General features: G+C 40.4%; 1 protein-coding gene across 1 annotated transcript in view; it reads left to right on the top strand.

Annotated features, from left to right (window-relative positions):
- Positions 1 to 2642: 2642 nt before the first annotated feature.
- The window catches only part of LOC121526043 (connector enhancer of kinase suppressor of ras 3-like), a 62293-nt gene continuing 52281 nt past the window's right edge, over positions 2643 to 12654 (top strand). Inside the window, exon 1 of the mRNA XM_041812324.1 lies at positions 2643 to 2868. Within this exon, the coding sequence (XP_041668258.1) occupies positions 2817 to 2868 (52 nt within the window). The 5' untranslated portion in view covers positions 2643 to 2816. The remainder of the gene's footprint in view (positions 2869 to 12654) is intronic.

Below are 12654 nucleotides of genomic sequence, written 5' to 3'. Positions count from 1 at the left end.
TCGGGGTCATGGGGGGGCTGGAGCGTATCCCAGCTGTCATTGGACGAGAGGCGGGGTACACCCTGGACTGGTCACCAGTCAATCGCAGGGCTGACGTATAGAGACAGACAACCAGACACATTCACACCTAGAGTCATCAGTTAACCTAATGAGCATGTTTTTGGTGGTGGGAGGAAGCCGGAGTACCCAGAGAGGACCCATGCATGCACGGGGAGAACATGCAAACTCCACACAGAAAGGCCCTGACTGGGAAGCAAACCAGGGACCTTGCTGTGAGGCAACGGCGCTAACCCCTGTGCCGCCGTGCAGCCCATGTTTTATATTATCAGCTCAATTTCGATATCTTTTATTCATGTGTTACGGTTTTCAACTTCATCCAACTTCATTGGAACTTGACTTTACCAGCTTGAACTCTATGACAGTATATTTCACAGTCATCATGATAAGTTGATGAGGTAAAGAAATTTTTTTTTTTTAATTTAAATAGAAAATGTATTTAGAATATGGCCTTTCTTGATTTAGTCAAGCCAGAGGGGAAATAAGCATGTTAGGCCAAGGAAAAATAGAGGTAGGGTTTTCTTTTTTGTAAGCAACTCTACATGGCCTCCAGTATGTTTTCAACTGATAATAAACTTATGTGTGCCCCACTCAAATAGCAGCTGAGCTTTAATCTGATTCTGATTACAGTGCCCGGCACAGCAGTTTCCAGCTGTACAATAATGGAGTAATTGGTAAAGCAGGGACTCTCCCGTGCTAGGTGTGTTCGAGATTGTTGGGAAGCAATGATATAAGAGGGTCATGTAATGTCAGAAACCATACTTGAAAACTTGAAGGCACACAGCAGGAACAAAGTGAAGATTATTTTTTGTGTAGTGCTACTAGCCAGCAGAAGTAAGCTCTCACTAAAATAATTTAAAGTCCCTGTAAAGGGAAATTCAAACTTGTGTCTTAACATTTGATTTGTTGGATTAAGGTTGCTGTAAACATGTGAAAACACTCAGATCTATGTGTGACGGAATTTTGCGTTTAGTCTTGATGGGGAATTAGCCCACTTCCCTAATGCTACAATGATATAAAATCACAGAGCATTTCATCTCAATATGTCAGCTGATGTCACTGCCTTTATTGGAAGTTAACAGTCAGCCACATGCTGTGTGTTTGGTCACTGTGAGGTAAATTTCCAAAATCTATCAGCCACAGTAGCCTACTGGTCATTAAAAGAATCATAATGGAGAGATTTGTACCAGAAAACAGTAAATTTAATCCCCAACTTCTGTCAGGCAGCTGTGCATTGTATCATCATATTTCTCATGAGTGGGTGTGGCTTCAGTTCATTCAACCAACATGCCCACACCATCTTACGACACGCCCACACCATTATTGTACTGCCTCATTTTTCATGAAGCTTAATTTTGTAAACTTAGAGATGTTTTCATGACTGAAATTTGGTCTGGTGGTTCATGATAGAATTGCCTCTTACAAAACAAATTTAAAACAAAGTTTTTAAAATCACTCTACAGACACTTCAATATCATTAAAAACAAATCAACAAACTTTATATGTTTAATTTTTTTTAGGCTTATGTCTTTTATTTATGAAGACTACAGTCATATCTTTATCTCTCACATCACTGTGAATGGATGCTACTCTGCTGCAACATGGCTCAGCCTTCTTGCTCCCTTTTACCTTTCAATTCAATTTCCTTGCATTATTACATTTAGGATCCTGATGTTTTCAAAATTAGTTACCAATACAATGTGAAGCATTGTGAGCATGTCTGCACCTGACATGTAGGGCGACTGCTCAGTAATGATTGGAGAGAAGCTAGTGACCAGCAGAGGGCAGTAGTGAGTCACATTCAGTTTTAAAGAAATGACTTATTGCTTAAGACGGTTGTGTTTTATCTACATGCATTAAATCATTCCTCAACAAGGTCAGTGTAAATCACACGAATTATATCATTCTATCTCAGTCAGAAATACTCGTGTGCCTTAAGTCGTTGGTATTGAAAATTAAATAGCTTTTATTTATTTATTTATTTTTTTTTTCAAAAGGAGTCTTCTGATCTGACATTAATGCCATATTTCGCCACAAGTTATAGGTCTCTGGGTCGTATGTTTTTTTTTTCATCTAACATTTGGGAAGCACATTTCATGTGTTCATGCCTCGAGTTTTGAAAGAGGGCGGTGAAAACACAGAAATCACCAACATCATGCGATGCCTTCACGTGGCCTCGGTTATATTACTTAACGGTCTTTAAATATTGCATACACTTTTCAGTTGAAGTTTTTAAAGTAAACAAAACAATTATATTGGCTGTATAAAATCTTTAAAAGAAGACAGTTGGTTTGAGAAACGCCGGGGAAGTCACAGTAATTAAAACTCGATATGGATTTCCTTTTTTACACGGAGAGTAATAGAAATTTAAAACGAATGGCGATGGATAAATATAAACAACTTAGATAAGATAATATCAGCGTCGATCAAAATAGACAAATGTCTCTGTGTATGAAACCAACACGTTGTCGTTAGGGTTTCTACGTCCTTATTCTGCACTGAAATCGTGGCTCTCCTAGTATTTCCACCAGCTCTTGAATACGTCACTGATTCCAGACCGGGCGGTGAGGACCTGTGGGGGATTTTAGTCCAGCCTCCAGTCACGCGTGTACAGAGTCGTGAAGTGGGTGAACACAAACAGACAAATAGCACAGACCTGTTGCGAAGAATGTGACAGCAAATTTCTTGAATTTTATTTTATTTTTTGAGGGACCTCGTCGCCAAACTTCGGCTCATTTTGTGTCTGTATTAAAGAAGCCATGGAGCCGATAACGAAGTGGACGCCAAAGCAAGTTCTCGATTGGATGAAAGGTAAGCCAGAAGACTTTATGTGTTATGTGAATTCGCTTTTTTGACAAAAACACTAAACTCTTAACAACACAAGTTCTCTTAGGAAGTTTGTGTGTCGGTGCTCTGAGTCGGTCCTCAATTATCTGGGGCTAGTTTCGTTGAAACTGCTCCTGTGTGTCAACATACCTCCACCAAGGCGCATAACAATAGGACTGCATTTCTTTTACTCTCACTTAACAGATGTCAACGAGTTAAGCTATTTTATTTACGCTAGCTGTAATCCGCCATGCTTAACTACAACCTTTGAACTATCCGACTTTTCTTTTAGTCACATACTTAAACTGGCTTCGACACAGTGATATGAAATTTTACAAATCGGCTTATCCCCCAAAAATTAACGTTTTATTTAAAAAAAATGAAGTAAAAATACACTTTTCTACTACTTTCCTCTTGGGTCCTCGACTAAAACCTGTTTTGTTGTTCAACTGAGCAGATGAAGACTAAAAGTGTACACTTCTGCACTGACAGACTGTTTAATTCAGTAATAGCTACTGATGTGTCACCAGCAGGCTACTTATTCTAATGTTAACCACAAGTTACATTAGAATGAATGGAATGAGGTTCCAAACCTGCCTTGTTCCCTGTGTTTAAGTTAAATCTGTGGGATTCCCATCCGTCATTTTGCACTCTGATGTTTTTATGCTTTGTAGACTCTGACACCCATAAAAGTCATACCTGTTTCAGACCCTGTGAGGAATGCTTGCTATGGTAATGCCATCATTAGCTTCGAATCAGTCACAGCTTTGGTATTTCCAGTGAGGGACACCAAATGGCATGTGAAGTATGACTGGAAGTATCCAGTCTGTTTTCTTTTCCAACACTTAAGATGCTAAAGTGTGTATATTATACAGCATTAAGAGTAATGGACTGTTGATATGGTCCGGAAAGGGGGCTAAGTCATTACTGTCAAGAAGATCTGAACGTCCAAAAGTAACATTCATGTAATTTCCTCCTATGATTTGTATCTCAGGCCAAGCTGCTTTTGGAAATATTTGGCTTTACAACAGTGATGTAGTGCAGTAACTGCTGATTGAGGCATGCCTGCCAGTACTCATTCATAGTTGGGAGCTAAAGGGGATTGTGGAGGGGTTAGTTTCAGTGTGTCCAGTGAAAAGGACCCAGCCAGGGCACGCATGGATGGAGGATTAGTTGTCTACACAGGCCCCCTTTGCTGTCAGTCTTGTACAAATCTGAATCAGCGGTTGTCTCTGTAGGTCTTAACCAATGGCTTTGCAGACTTTCCTTCAAACATTGAAATGGCAGCAGTTCACTCATTACTGACTTTCATAAATCTCCTCTCAAATACAAACTCATTGTCTGAGCAAGGGATAAGATCAAAAACGTGGTCATTACAATGTTGTCTTTACAACAGAGACTCTTAAAACATGATGCAGCCTTTCAACGCTATCTACAAAATGTAAGTTCCCTTATTGTGGTTTTGCAAGGCCAAATAGTTGGGGAATTTTAGTGGATAGAAGGCTATCATTGTTTTACAAGAAATTTAATCTGCCATTTAGCAAGATGACCCACAACAAACATAGCATCAAATGAAGATGTAAAAACAGCATTGCTTGTTGCCATCAGGTCCCTGACTTTCATCGGCTTCAGAAGGTTTAATTCTTAAAGGGATACTTCAGCATTTTAGCAAATTTGTCCATTGCCATAATCCCTATAGTCTTAGTAATAGGTTCGTTACCTTCAGTTGTCGGTGCAAGCTGTTTTTAGATCGGCTGCTGCCGAGTTGGGACCTGCTGTGCCAACTCAGTGTAAGCAGACGGTATTCCGGCTTTCCCTCATCAAACTCATCAAATACACAATCCAACAACTCCAAAACGCTCTCATGGGCAAGTTGTGACCTGCACATTCACCACCCTATGAAATAATAACGTGTAATTATGTAACATTACAACGCATGAAGCAAATACTCTGAACTATTTCTTGAGTAAACCACTGGGCGGAGTGACACAGTGCAGCAGCCATGTCTGGAGTGTAGTTCCGGCTTTGCATTTAGCTTTAAAACATCTCTGTTTCATAATGTTCCATGATTATTTCATAGCGTGGTGAATGTGCAGGTCACAACTTGTCCACCAGAGCATTTTGGAGTTGCTGGATTGTGTATTTGATGAGTTTGATGAGGGAAAGCCGAAATGCTGTCTGCTTACATTGAGTTGGCACAGCAAGTCCGAACTTAGCAGCAGCGATCTAAAAACAGCTTGCACCGACAACTGAAGGTAACGAACGTATTACTAAGACTATAGGAATTATGACAATGGATGAATTTGCCAAAATGTTGAAGTATCCCTTTAAGGAATATTCTCATAAGTTTAGAATTCCCATAAGGGGTTATGAAGGGGTGTACTTTATGGGGCCCAGCCAAACTGAAGGCCCATGGAGGTCAGTAAAATCATGGCCTGTTGTTCGGCTAGGCTGTCATAACCTTATTTTATTTTTAACCTGATAATAAGTGTTCTTATCAAAGCCACAAAAAAGTGAAAATGAATTGTATTTATTCATGCAGTAGATGGGCACACTGATATCAACAATAAGGAGAGTAATGTCAGACTTCAGAGCTAAGCCATGATGTGCACAAATGTAATGATGTCAGAAAATAAAGTAACTGCTTTAAGAGAAAAGAACTGAGTAAGTGTGAAAAGAGATGTAAATAAGTGGCAAAAGAAGTTGTAAAAATGGGTAGAAAGCAGCAAAAAGGGGTTGAAGGTGGCAAAAAAGTTGAAAAATCGGGTGAAAAGCAGGAAAAATTGGTCAAAATAAGGAATAGGAAATAAGGGCAAAAAAGCAGCAAAAATTGGTAAAAGGGGCAAAAAAAATGGCAAAGAATGGTAAAAAGCAGCAAAAATGAGATGGAAGTGGCAAAAAGATCAGAAAAATGGATGAAAGGTGGCAAAAATTAGTTAAAGGCAGCAAAATGAAGCAAAATGGCAAAAGAAATTGGAAATAAGGGCAAAAAAGCAACAAGAATAGGTAAAAGGGGAAAAAACGTGGCAAAGGATGGGTTGAAGGTGGAAAAAAGATCAGAAAAATGGGTGAAAAGCAGCCATAAGTGGCAAAGTGGTTTATAAGAGGCACAAATGGGTCAAAAATGGCAAAAGGAAGTAGGAAATAAGGGCAAAAAACAGCAAAGCAGGTCAAAAGGGGCAGAAAACTGTCAAAAATGGGTGAAAAGGAGCAAAATAAAATGGCGTAAAGTGGCATCTAAGGACACAAAAGCAGCATTAATAGGTCAAAAGAGGCAGAAAAGCAGCAAAGATGGGTGAAAAGTGGCAAAAACTGGTTAAATGTGGAAAAAAATAGCAACTGCAAGGGTAAAAAAGCAGCAAAACTTGGCTAAAAGTGTAAAAAAAAGTGGCCATTAAGAGAAGAAGGCAGCAAAATGGGCTGAAAGTGGCAAAAGAGGCCTGATAAATGGGTTAAAATGGCAAAAAATGGCAAAATGAGCTTAAACGTGGTGAAATGAGTTGAAAAGAAGCACAAATAAAGAATTTCAACATTTTAACCCAAAAATGTTTTTACACACTTTTCAGCTCCAAAATGGAGTAACTGTTAGCTTGGGTATTAGCACAAATGCTACTGATCCAACATGCATTGATATCATCAATAAAATCACAACTGGGGAGGACCATGGGGATGCCAGTTCTTTGGGCAGGCCTGTCTCTGGATGCACTGATGCATCATTTCAACACTGGTACCAGATGTTTTTGTACAGAAGAAGTCATCCACTGGACAAATTTTGATTTGTTTTCATTGATCGCATAAGAAAATGTGAAAATCTAAGCATTTTGGGAGTCATCGGTACTGGCAGTTGACTAAATTGTTTGACCCTGATTTTCACAATCCATGCACCTCTAGGAGTTTGTTGAGGTTTCAATTAATGAAATTGGTCTCCAAAGGTACATTTGATTTGTTTGGTAAACTTTAAATGTCCATCTATGCTCCAAATGACATGTGACATCTTTGTGTCCAACAACAGCAAAGTGCTGATGATGAATGAAGATGTGGCTGAAGCTCTCATCAGTGTCAGTGGCCAAGAAAAAGACACTGTGCTGTCTTTACACTGTAGACAGCCTTAATGTGACCACTGATGTGTGACTGAAGAAAACCTGTGTAATCCTTTCACACTGATGACGAGCAGCACCAAAGCTAAGTAGAACTCATGACAGGAGCCGGGTCATGGCCTAATGTTGACCTGTTTACAACAGTGACAATCTCTGTTGTTTCCAGAGTTGTTACGCCGGCATGACAAAAGTCAAATTAAATTCCCAGAATGCACTTTGAGAAGGCCTGCACTCTCGTTTGCCTCAGGTTGTTGTCCTCAGAAGCAGAGGGGCTACTGTTGTGTATTGAGCCACATGTTAATGACTTGCATTGTTAAAGGAGATCAAGTGGTGGTTGCTGGATGTTTATTGCCAGGGAAAGGACATTTGGTTCTTTCAATTTAACACTGTTGTTTTTGTTTGGGGATTAAAGGTGCCCCGAGGCACATTTCCTTCACCACAAGCTCTGATCTCCCAGCTGGACCTGTAGTTTCATGTGAGTAGTATTCCATATGTCACATGTGGGACGTGCAACCTGGGGACATATGTAAGCTTCTAATAACAGTACAGATGTCATACTGCAGTGTCTTAACTATCATGATTAAATTATGGACAGATTTTAGGATCTATATCCAGTGACCCATATACCCACGTTAGCAGAGTCAAAGATTAAGTCATATGCTACTTGTTATTAGCCAAATATAGTCCTGAATCCACAGCTTCAGTCGAGAGGGGAATGTTTTTCTCTCTAACTCAGCTGAAAGGTTGCTCAAAAATACTTTTTCTTCCTGTCCACCTTGTAGTTACTGCCAGGTTTTAAAAAAGGCATCCCAGACATGCAAACCTGCACTGCTACTGTCTTACTGAGTGGCTTGTATCCAGTTTTTAAGCAAATCCAGACTGTGCAGTTCAGGATACTCTGACTGTCCTCCAGTGTTTTATAATCATATTTCAAAGTAATTCATCCAGACATTGATTTGATCTGTGTGTTTTTTAAGGTTTATTTTAAGCAAGAGTTATATTTTGATGCAGTGACTTAAATTTATCCTGCCCCACATACGGAGCAAAAGCCACACGAGTATTCATGGACAGACTCTTTCAGCTTATCAGCGATACCCTGGATGTGCTGTTGCATATGTGTGCATGTGTTTGCACTTTTGTTTTGCCTGATAAGACTGGTCAGATGTAGGTTTAACGCCTTTTCTTACAGCTGTTTTAATTTTGTGTGGATGGTAATTTACTGTAAGAGTGGAGGGAAAGGTGGCTTTATCCTTGTTCTCAGATAGCACCAAAGTGCCAAGATGGTACTTAGCTTGTCAGAGAAGTGTCGCACATGTGCTGAATGTGCTTTTGTCTCTGACCAAGTGAGTGCTTGGAAAAATAACAGCCTTGTGCCTGAGTCGGCACATGCTGAATGAGCTCATTGATGGGTACCTTCAGCAGCCTTATCTTTAGAGCTGATTGTGAGGTGTGGGCAATGATGGCTCGTGATTCTTATCTTGGCTAAAACAGAGACTTCCTAAACTGGAGTGTTAACAGACACTGTGCAGACACCTCACCCTTATTAAGGCATCCCCAGCCTCTGCTAAGTGTCGCTTGGTCGGAACAAGTGGTGTTCTATGTTTGGACTGACACCACTGGCCTCATTAGTCCATTTTAGCTAACCTTAGATTGTGGACTATGGATATGTATCAGAGGGACAGGTGTTAGATTAATCCAGCCAAGTGCTTCAGCAACATTGAAAGTCTGCATACTCCTCCTGTGGGCTTATGTGTAGAGTAAAGTAACAAACTGCAATCCTCCTTTTTGTTCTCCCTTTTTCTGTTTCTGTCATTTACAAGTTTCCAGTCATTTAGCTTTTAAAATCAGCCTTTTGTGTTCAATTGATTAAGCAGATAACCATGTTACCTTTCTATAGAAAATGGCCTTTAGAGTTCAGGGGAAGTGCTGTAAGAGGATTCCCCCTGGGGAGAGACGGCTGAAAGGGATTGGCGTGGTTTGGTTCCTGCCGGCCCCTCTATGGCCTGTTTCTCACACGACCTGGTGCCCAAGCCTCAAAGCCTCAGGAGCTAAACCATATGGAGACTCCTAGAGAAAGCATCAATATTTAATTGAAGTGTTTCAATCTAGCGATGAGGAGGCAAAGCCATCAACTTGCATGAGAGTTTTGATACAAGTCTTTGCTAGTTTCCGCCAGAGATCTGTTGTGTTCAGAGCCTTATAGGGGTGAGGATTTTAATCATTAATCCCAAATCAGTTTGCATTTGCATGTATATCCAACGGTTCATCTTTTTGTGCCAGGAGAGGAGACCCAGTGTCCCCTTGCATGCCTGCCAACCTGCGTTAGACCAGTTTGCTTTTCATTCAAATCTAAAATGTGCATTGCAAATCTCTTGGATGATCTCAGCTTAGCAGGACCTGCAAGCTATTTGGCTCCGCTCCCAATGAGCCTTGGCTTGTGAGGTGCCATGCTTAAGCCACAGGAATAAAAGCTCAAACCTGAGTCGGCACATCGGATGCAGTGGCAAACATGGATCACATGCTGACTGACCTCTCGTGCAGGGATGTCAAATACGTGTCTTTGGCACACTGGTTTGTTGTGCCTGAAGGCTCACTCTCACAGTCATGCAATTGAAGGTTTTTCCAATATATTAGAGTCTCATAATGCTACCACACCAGATATGTGAATATATGATTCTTACTGGGGAGAAAAAAGGCAGTCACTGGCTGTGTTGGCATTGCTATCCAAGCACTGCTAATACATTTACGCTCAGATAACCAGTGAACACGACAGGAATGCAGTCAACTGTTTTTTTCCCTTACCAAACCCAGCAGCACCTCTGCGAATGGGCAGTTAAACCAGGTCACACATGTCCGTGTTGAAATTGGGGCTACCAGTTGCTTTAAACATCGAGTCGATTTGGGCTTCTCATTGATCACATGAAGCTGTTTCTTCATGCCATCAACTTACATTTTAATAAAATGTAATGCCTCTATGATTATGAAGGGATCTGCATTTATAAGCACACTTTTGCTTGATCCAGACTTTTGGGTAGATGCCAGCTCAGAGCTTGCTCAAAACATGTTCAGACTAGTCCAGATTTCCCCAGTCCTCCACTTTGACTGACCAAATTCCTGTCAAGCTATTCACTGAGTTTAACATTAAGGTCCCTGCAGGAAATGCAGGGTCAAGTTAACTTTTAAAGAATATCATGACCTTATGTTTGCTGTCCATTACATTTAGATGTGCATGATAGCATTGTGTGACTGTGTGACACAGTTTGAATTCATTTTATTGTATGCAGGTTTCAGTGCAAGTTCTTGTTTTGAACTGCTTTGACATGTCTGAGCTAGTCCCCACTCTTGTTGTCTGGTTACATTAGAAGGTGCTGATAGACAAGACAGCTCTAATGGGTTAACCTTTGTGTTCGTGGCATTGATGAGCCCTGAGATCCACTATCAGCTATGAAATCTGCATGGATGAACGGGTGAAAGTCTTTGTTTTTTTTTTCAAACCAGGAAACAAAGAAAACACCTGCATGTGTAAAGGAGAACCCAGTTTTATATAGGATTTTCCATGCAGAATATTACTTCATTACTAAAAGTTTATGATGCTGATTAAAGGGCACAACTCTGCCTCTCACATTTCTACCAAAGTCACATAAAATTCCAAGCAATCAAGTCATCTCTCTGTGCCTTTTTGAAGTATCTCTTTCACTTATTGTTCATAATTCCCCCGGACTTCCCAGCCACAGAGCGCTACCTCCTTTTAAAAAGCTCTTCACAGCTCATTCCTTTTGTCTCCTTGCAGCAATAAACATCAGACATGCAGGTGATTTCTCAGACTACAGGCCAAGCATGAAAGATCCAGCCTGACTTGCTTGGCCATTTTCAAATCTGTTTCGAAATTTCTGCTCGTCTAAGTTTGTGCCAGAGGCTGGATATCACATCATTCTTTACCAAATCTTGAGGCTCAAAGCATCACAAAGTTTCGAAATCAAAAACTGTCCCCTTGATCTTGAAACAGAAGGATAACTGAGCAGGTTTTGAATTTGTTCAAGCAGGGAGCGGTGCCTCTTCTTTGAGGATAGTCCAGACCTAGAGGAACAATCATAGGAGATTCTGTTGATCCTTCCTTTTGTTCCCATTGGTGCAGTCACCTGGGAAAGTCCTCACACATACTCTTCATCTCTGTTTGCATGTGGACAGAGCATTTGTTATTCAGGAACGTGACTGTCCCTTTTACAATATGACCCGACTATAAGGGAGACCTACAACAGGTGCAAGAAAGAGTACAAACAAACCTCACCTGCACATAGGAGGAGTCTTTTTCTTGTGTTATTTGGATTTTCATGATACATCCATCATCTGTTTAGAACCATGGTTCTCAGCTGGTGGGTCAGGACATGAAACTGGATGGTCAAGCCTTTTTCTGTGGTCACGGATGTTTGCTGGGGATGAAAAAAGTTGGGTCAAAAAGTCAATGTTGCAGAGGTATTTTAACAGAGTAATAGTGAGATGGAAGAGTAGCTAATGCTGGTTAAGATCCACCATTAAGGATAAAAAAGTAGAAGTTTAAAGTTTTATTCTGGCAGCTGAAAAAAATCCATTGAGAAGACAGACACTGATGTGCTGTTCCGTCTCAGGTCCAATTTGCACACTTTGTCTTTATGTGGAGCCCTGCAAGGGACTCTTTTCTTAATCCTAGGCCGCTCCCACTGGATTTGTAACCATTACTGCCCATTTTCGCAGCACATGTCATCCACTCCCGCCATCGCCCGCAACAGGTGTGTCAGATCTCGCCTGCATCCTGCACAGATTCTGATAATCCGTGTTATTCAGAATAACAGTCAGTGTGTTTAATTAAAGGTAATACTGATAAGTTCACTTAAGCACTACCATGATTAAGTTTCCTCAACCACATCCTTGTCATGTGTAATGGTGCCACACATGAATAAAAATAGCAGTTAGGAGTCTCAGACTGATTTAACTCCTGGCTATGGTTTAGTAATAGCAATGTCAAAGTAGTATTTTCTGACCCTATTAACCTATCATTTATTTAAGCCATACTGAGGTGGAATTTTTTCCTGATCTCTGGAAAGTTTGTGCGTCTTAAAAACTGTACAACACTTCCATCTGCTCTCACAGACAGTTGGCTGACCTTTACTCTATTTACGCCGTGCTGTTATCATCCTTATCATTAGATGCTTGATGCAATAAGGCCAATTTGCATGGAAATGTGTTTTTTCCTCCTAAATAACTGCATAATGACTAAGCATCTCTACACACTGATGTGTGTTTGCAATAATTGGCCTACAACACAATAAGAGGAGCATTAAAGATGCGCTTTTGACTTATTTATGAAGTTTTAGAGCATGCACTTTATTGTGGTGCTTAAATAAAGGGTCCTGAGGATAGACCAAATCAGAACGACTGCTTTAGAGTAGGGATGCACAATTTTATCAGTATGGTATCAGTAATGGCGCTTAAGAAAATTTCTGCTGATATTTACAACTGAGATTTGGCTGTAAAAAACTCTCTTTATCAGCGGTAACAACATTAGTATAGTTTTAGGCCTTTAGACCTATGTCTTTTTCCTTAATTGTAATTGGTTACACTTTAAAGTGTGTTTTGAGGACAAAAGTTGTAGGTCTGAAGTGCATTTGGATATTGGTGTTGATATCAGTATTGGCTG

The sequence above is a fragment of the Cheilinus undulatus genome, linkage group 18 (genome assembly GCF_018320785.1).
Source record: "Cheilinus undulatus linkage group 18, ASM1832078v1, whole genome shotgun sequence".
Lineage (NCBI taxonomy): Eukaryota > Metazoa > Chordata > Actinopteri > Labriformes > Labridae > Cheilinus > Cheilinus undulatus.
This window is presented reverse-complemented; position numbering and strand designations above follow the sequence as displayed.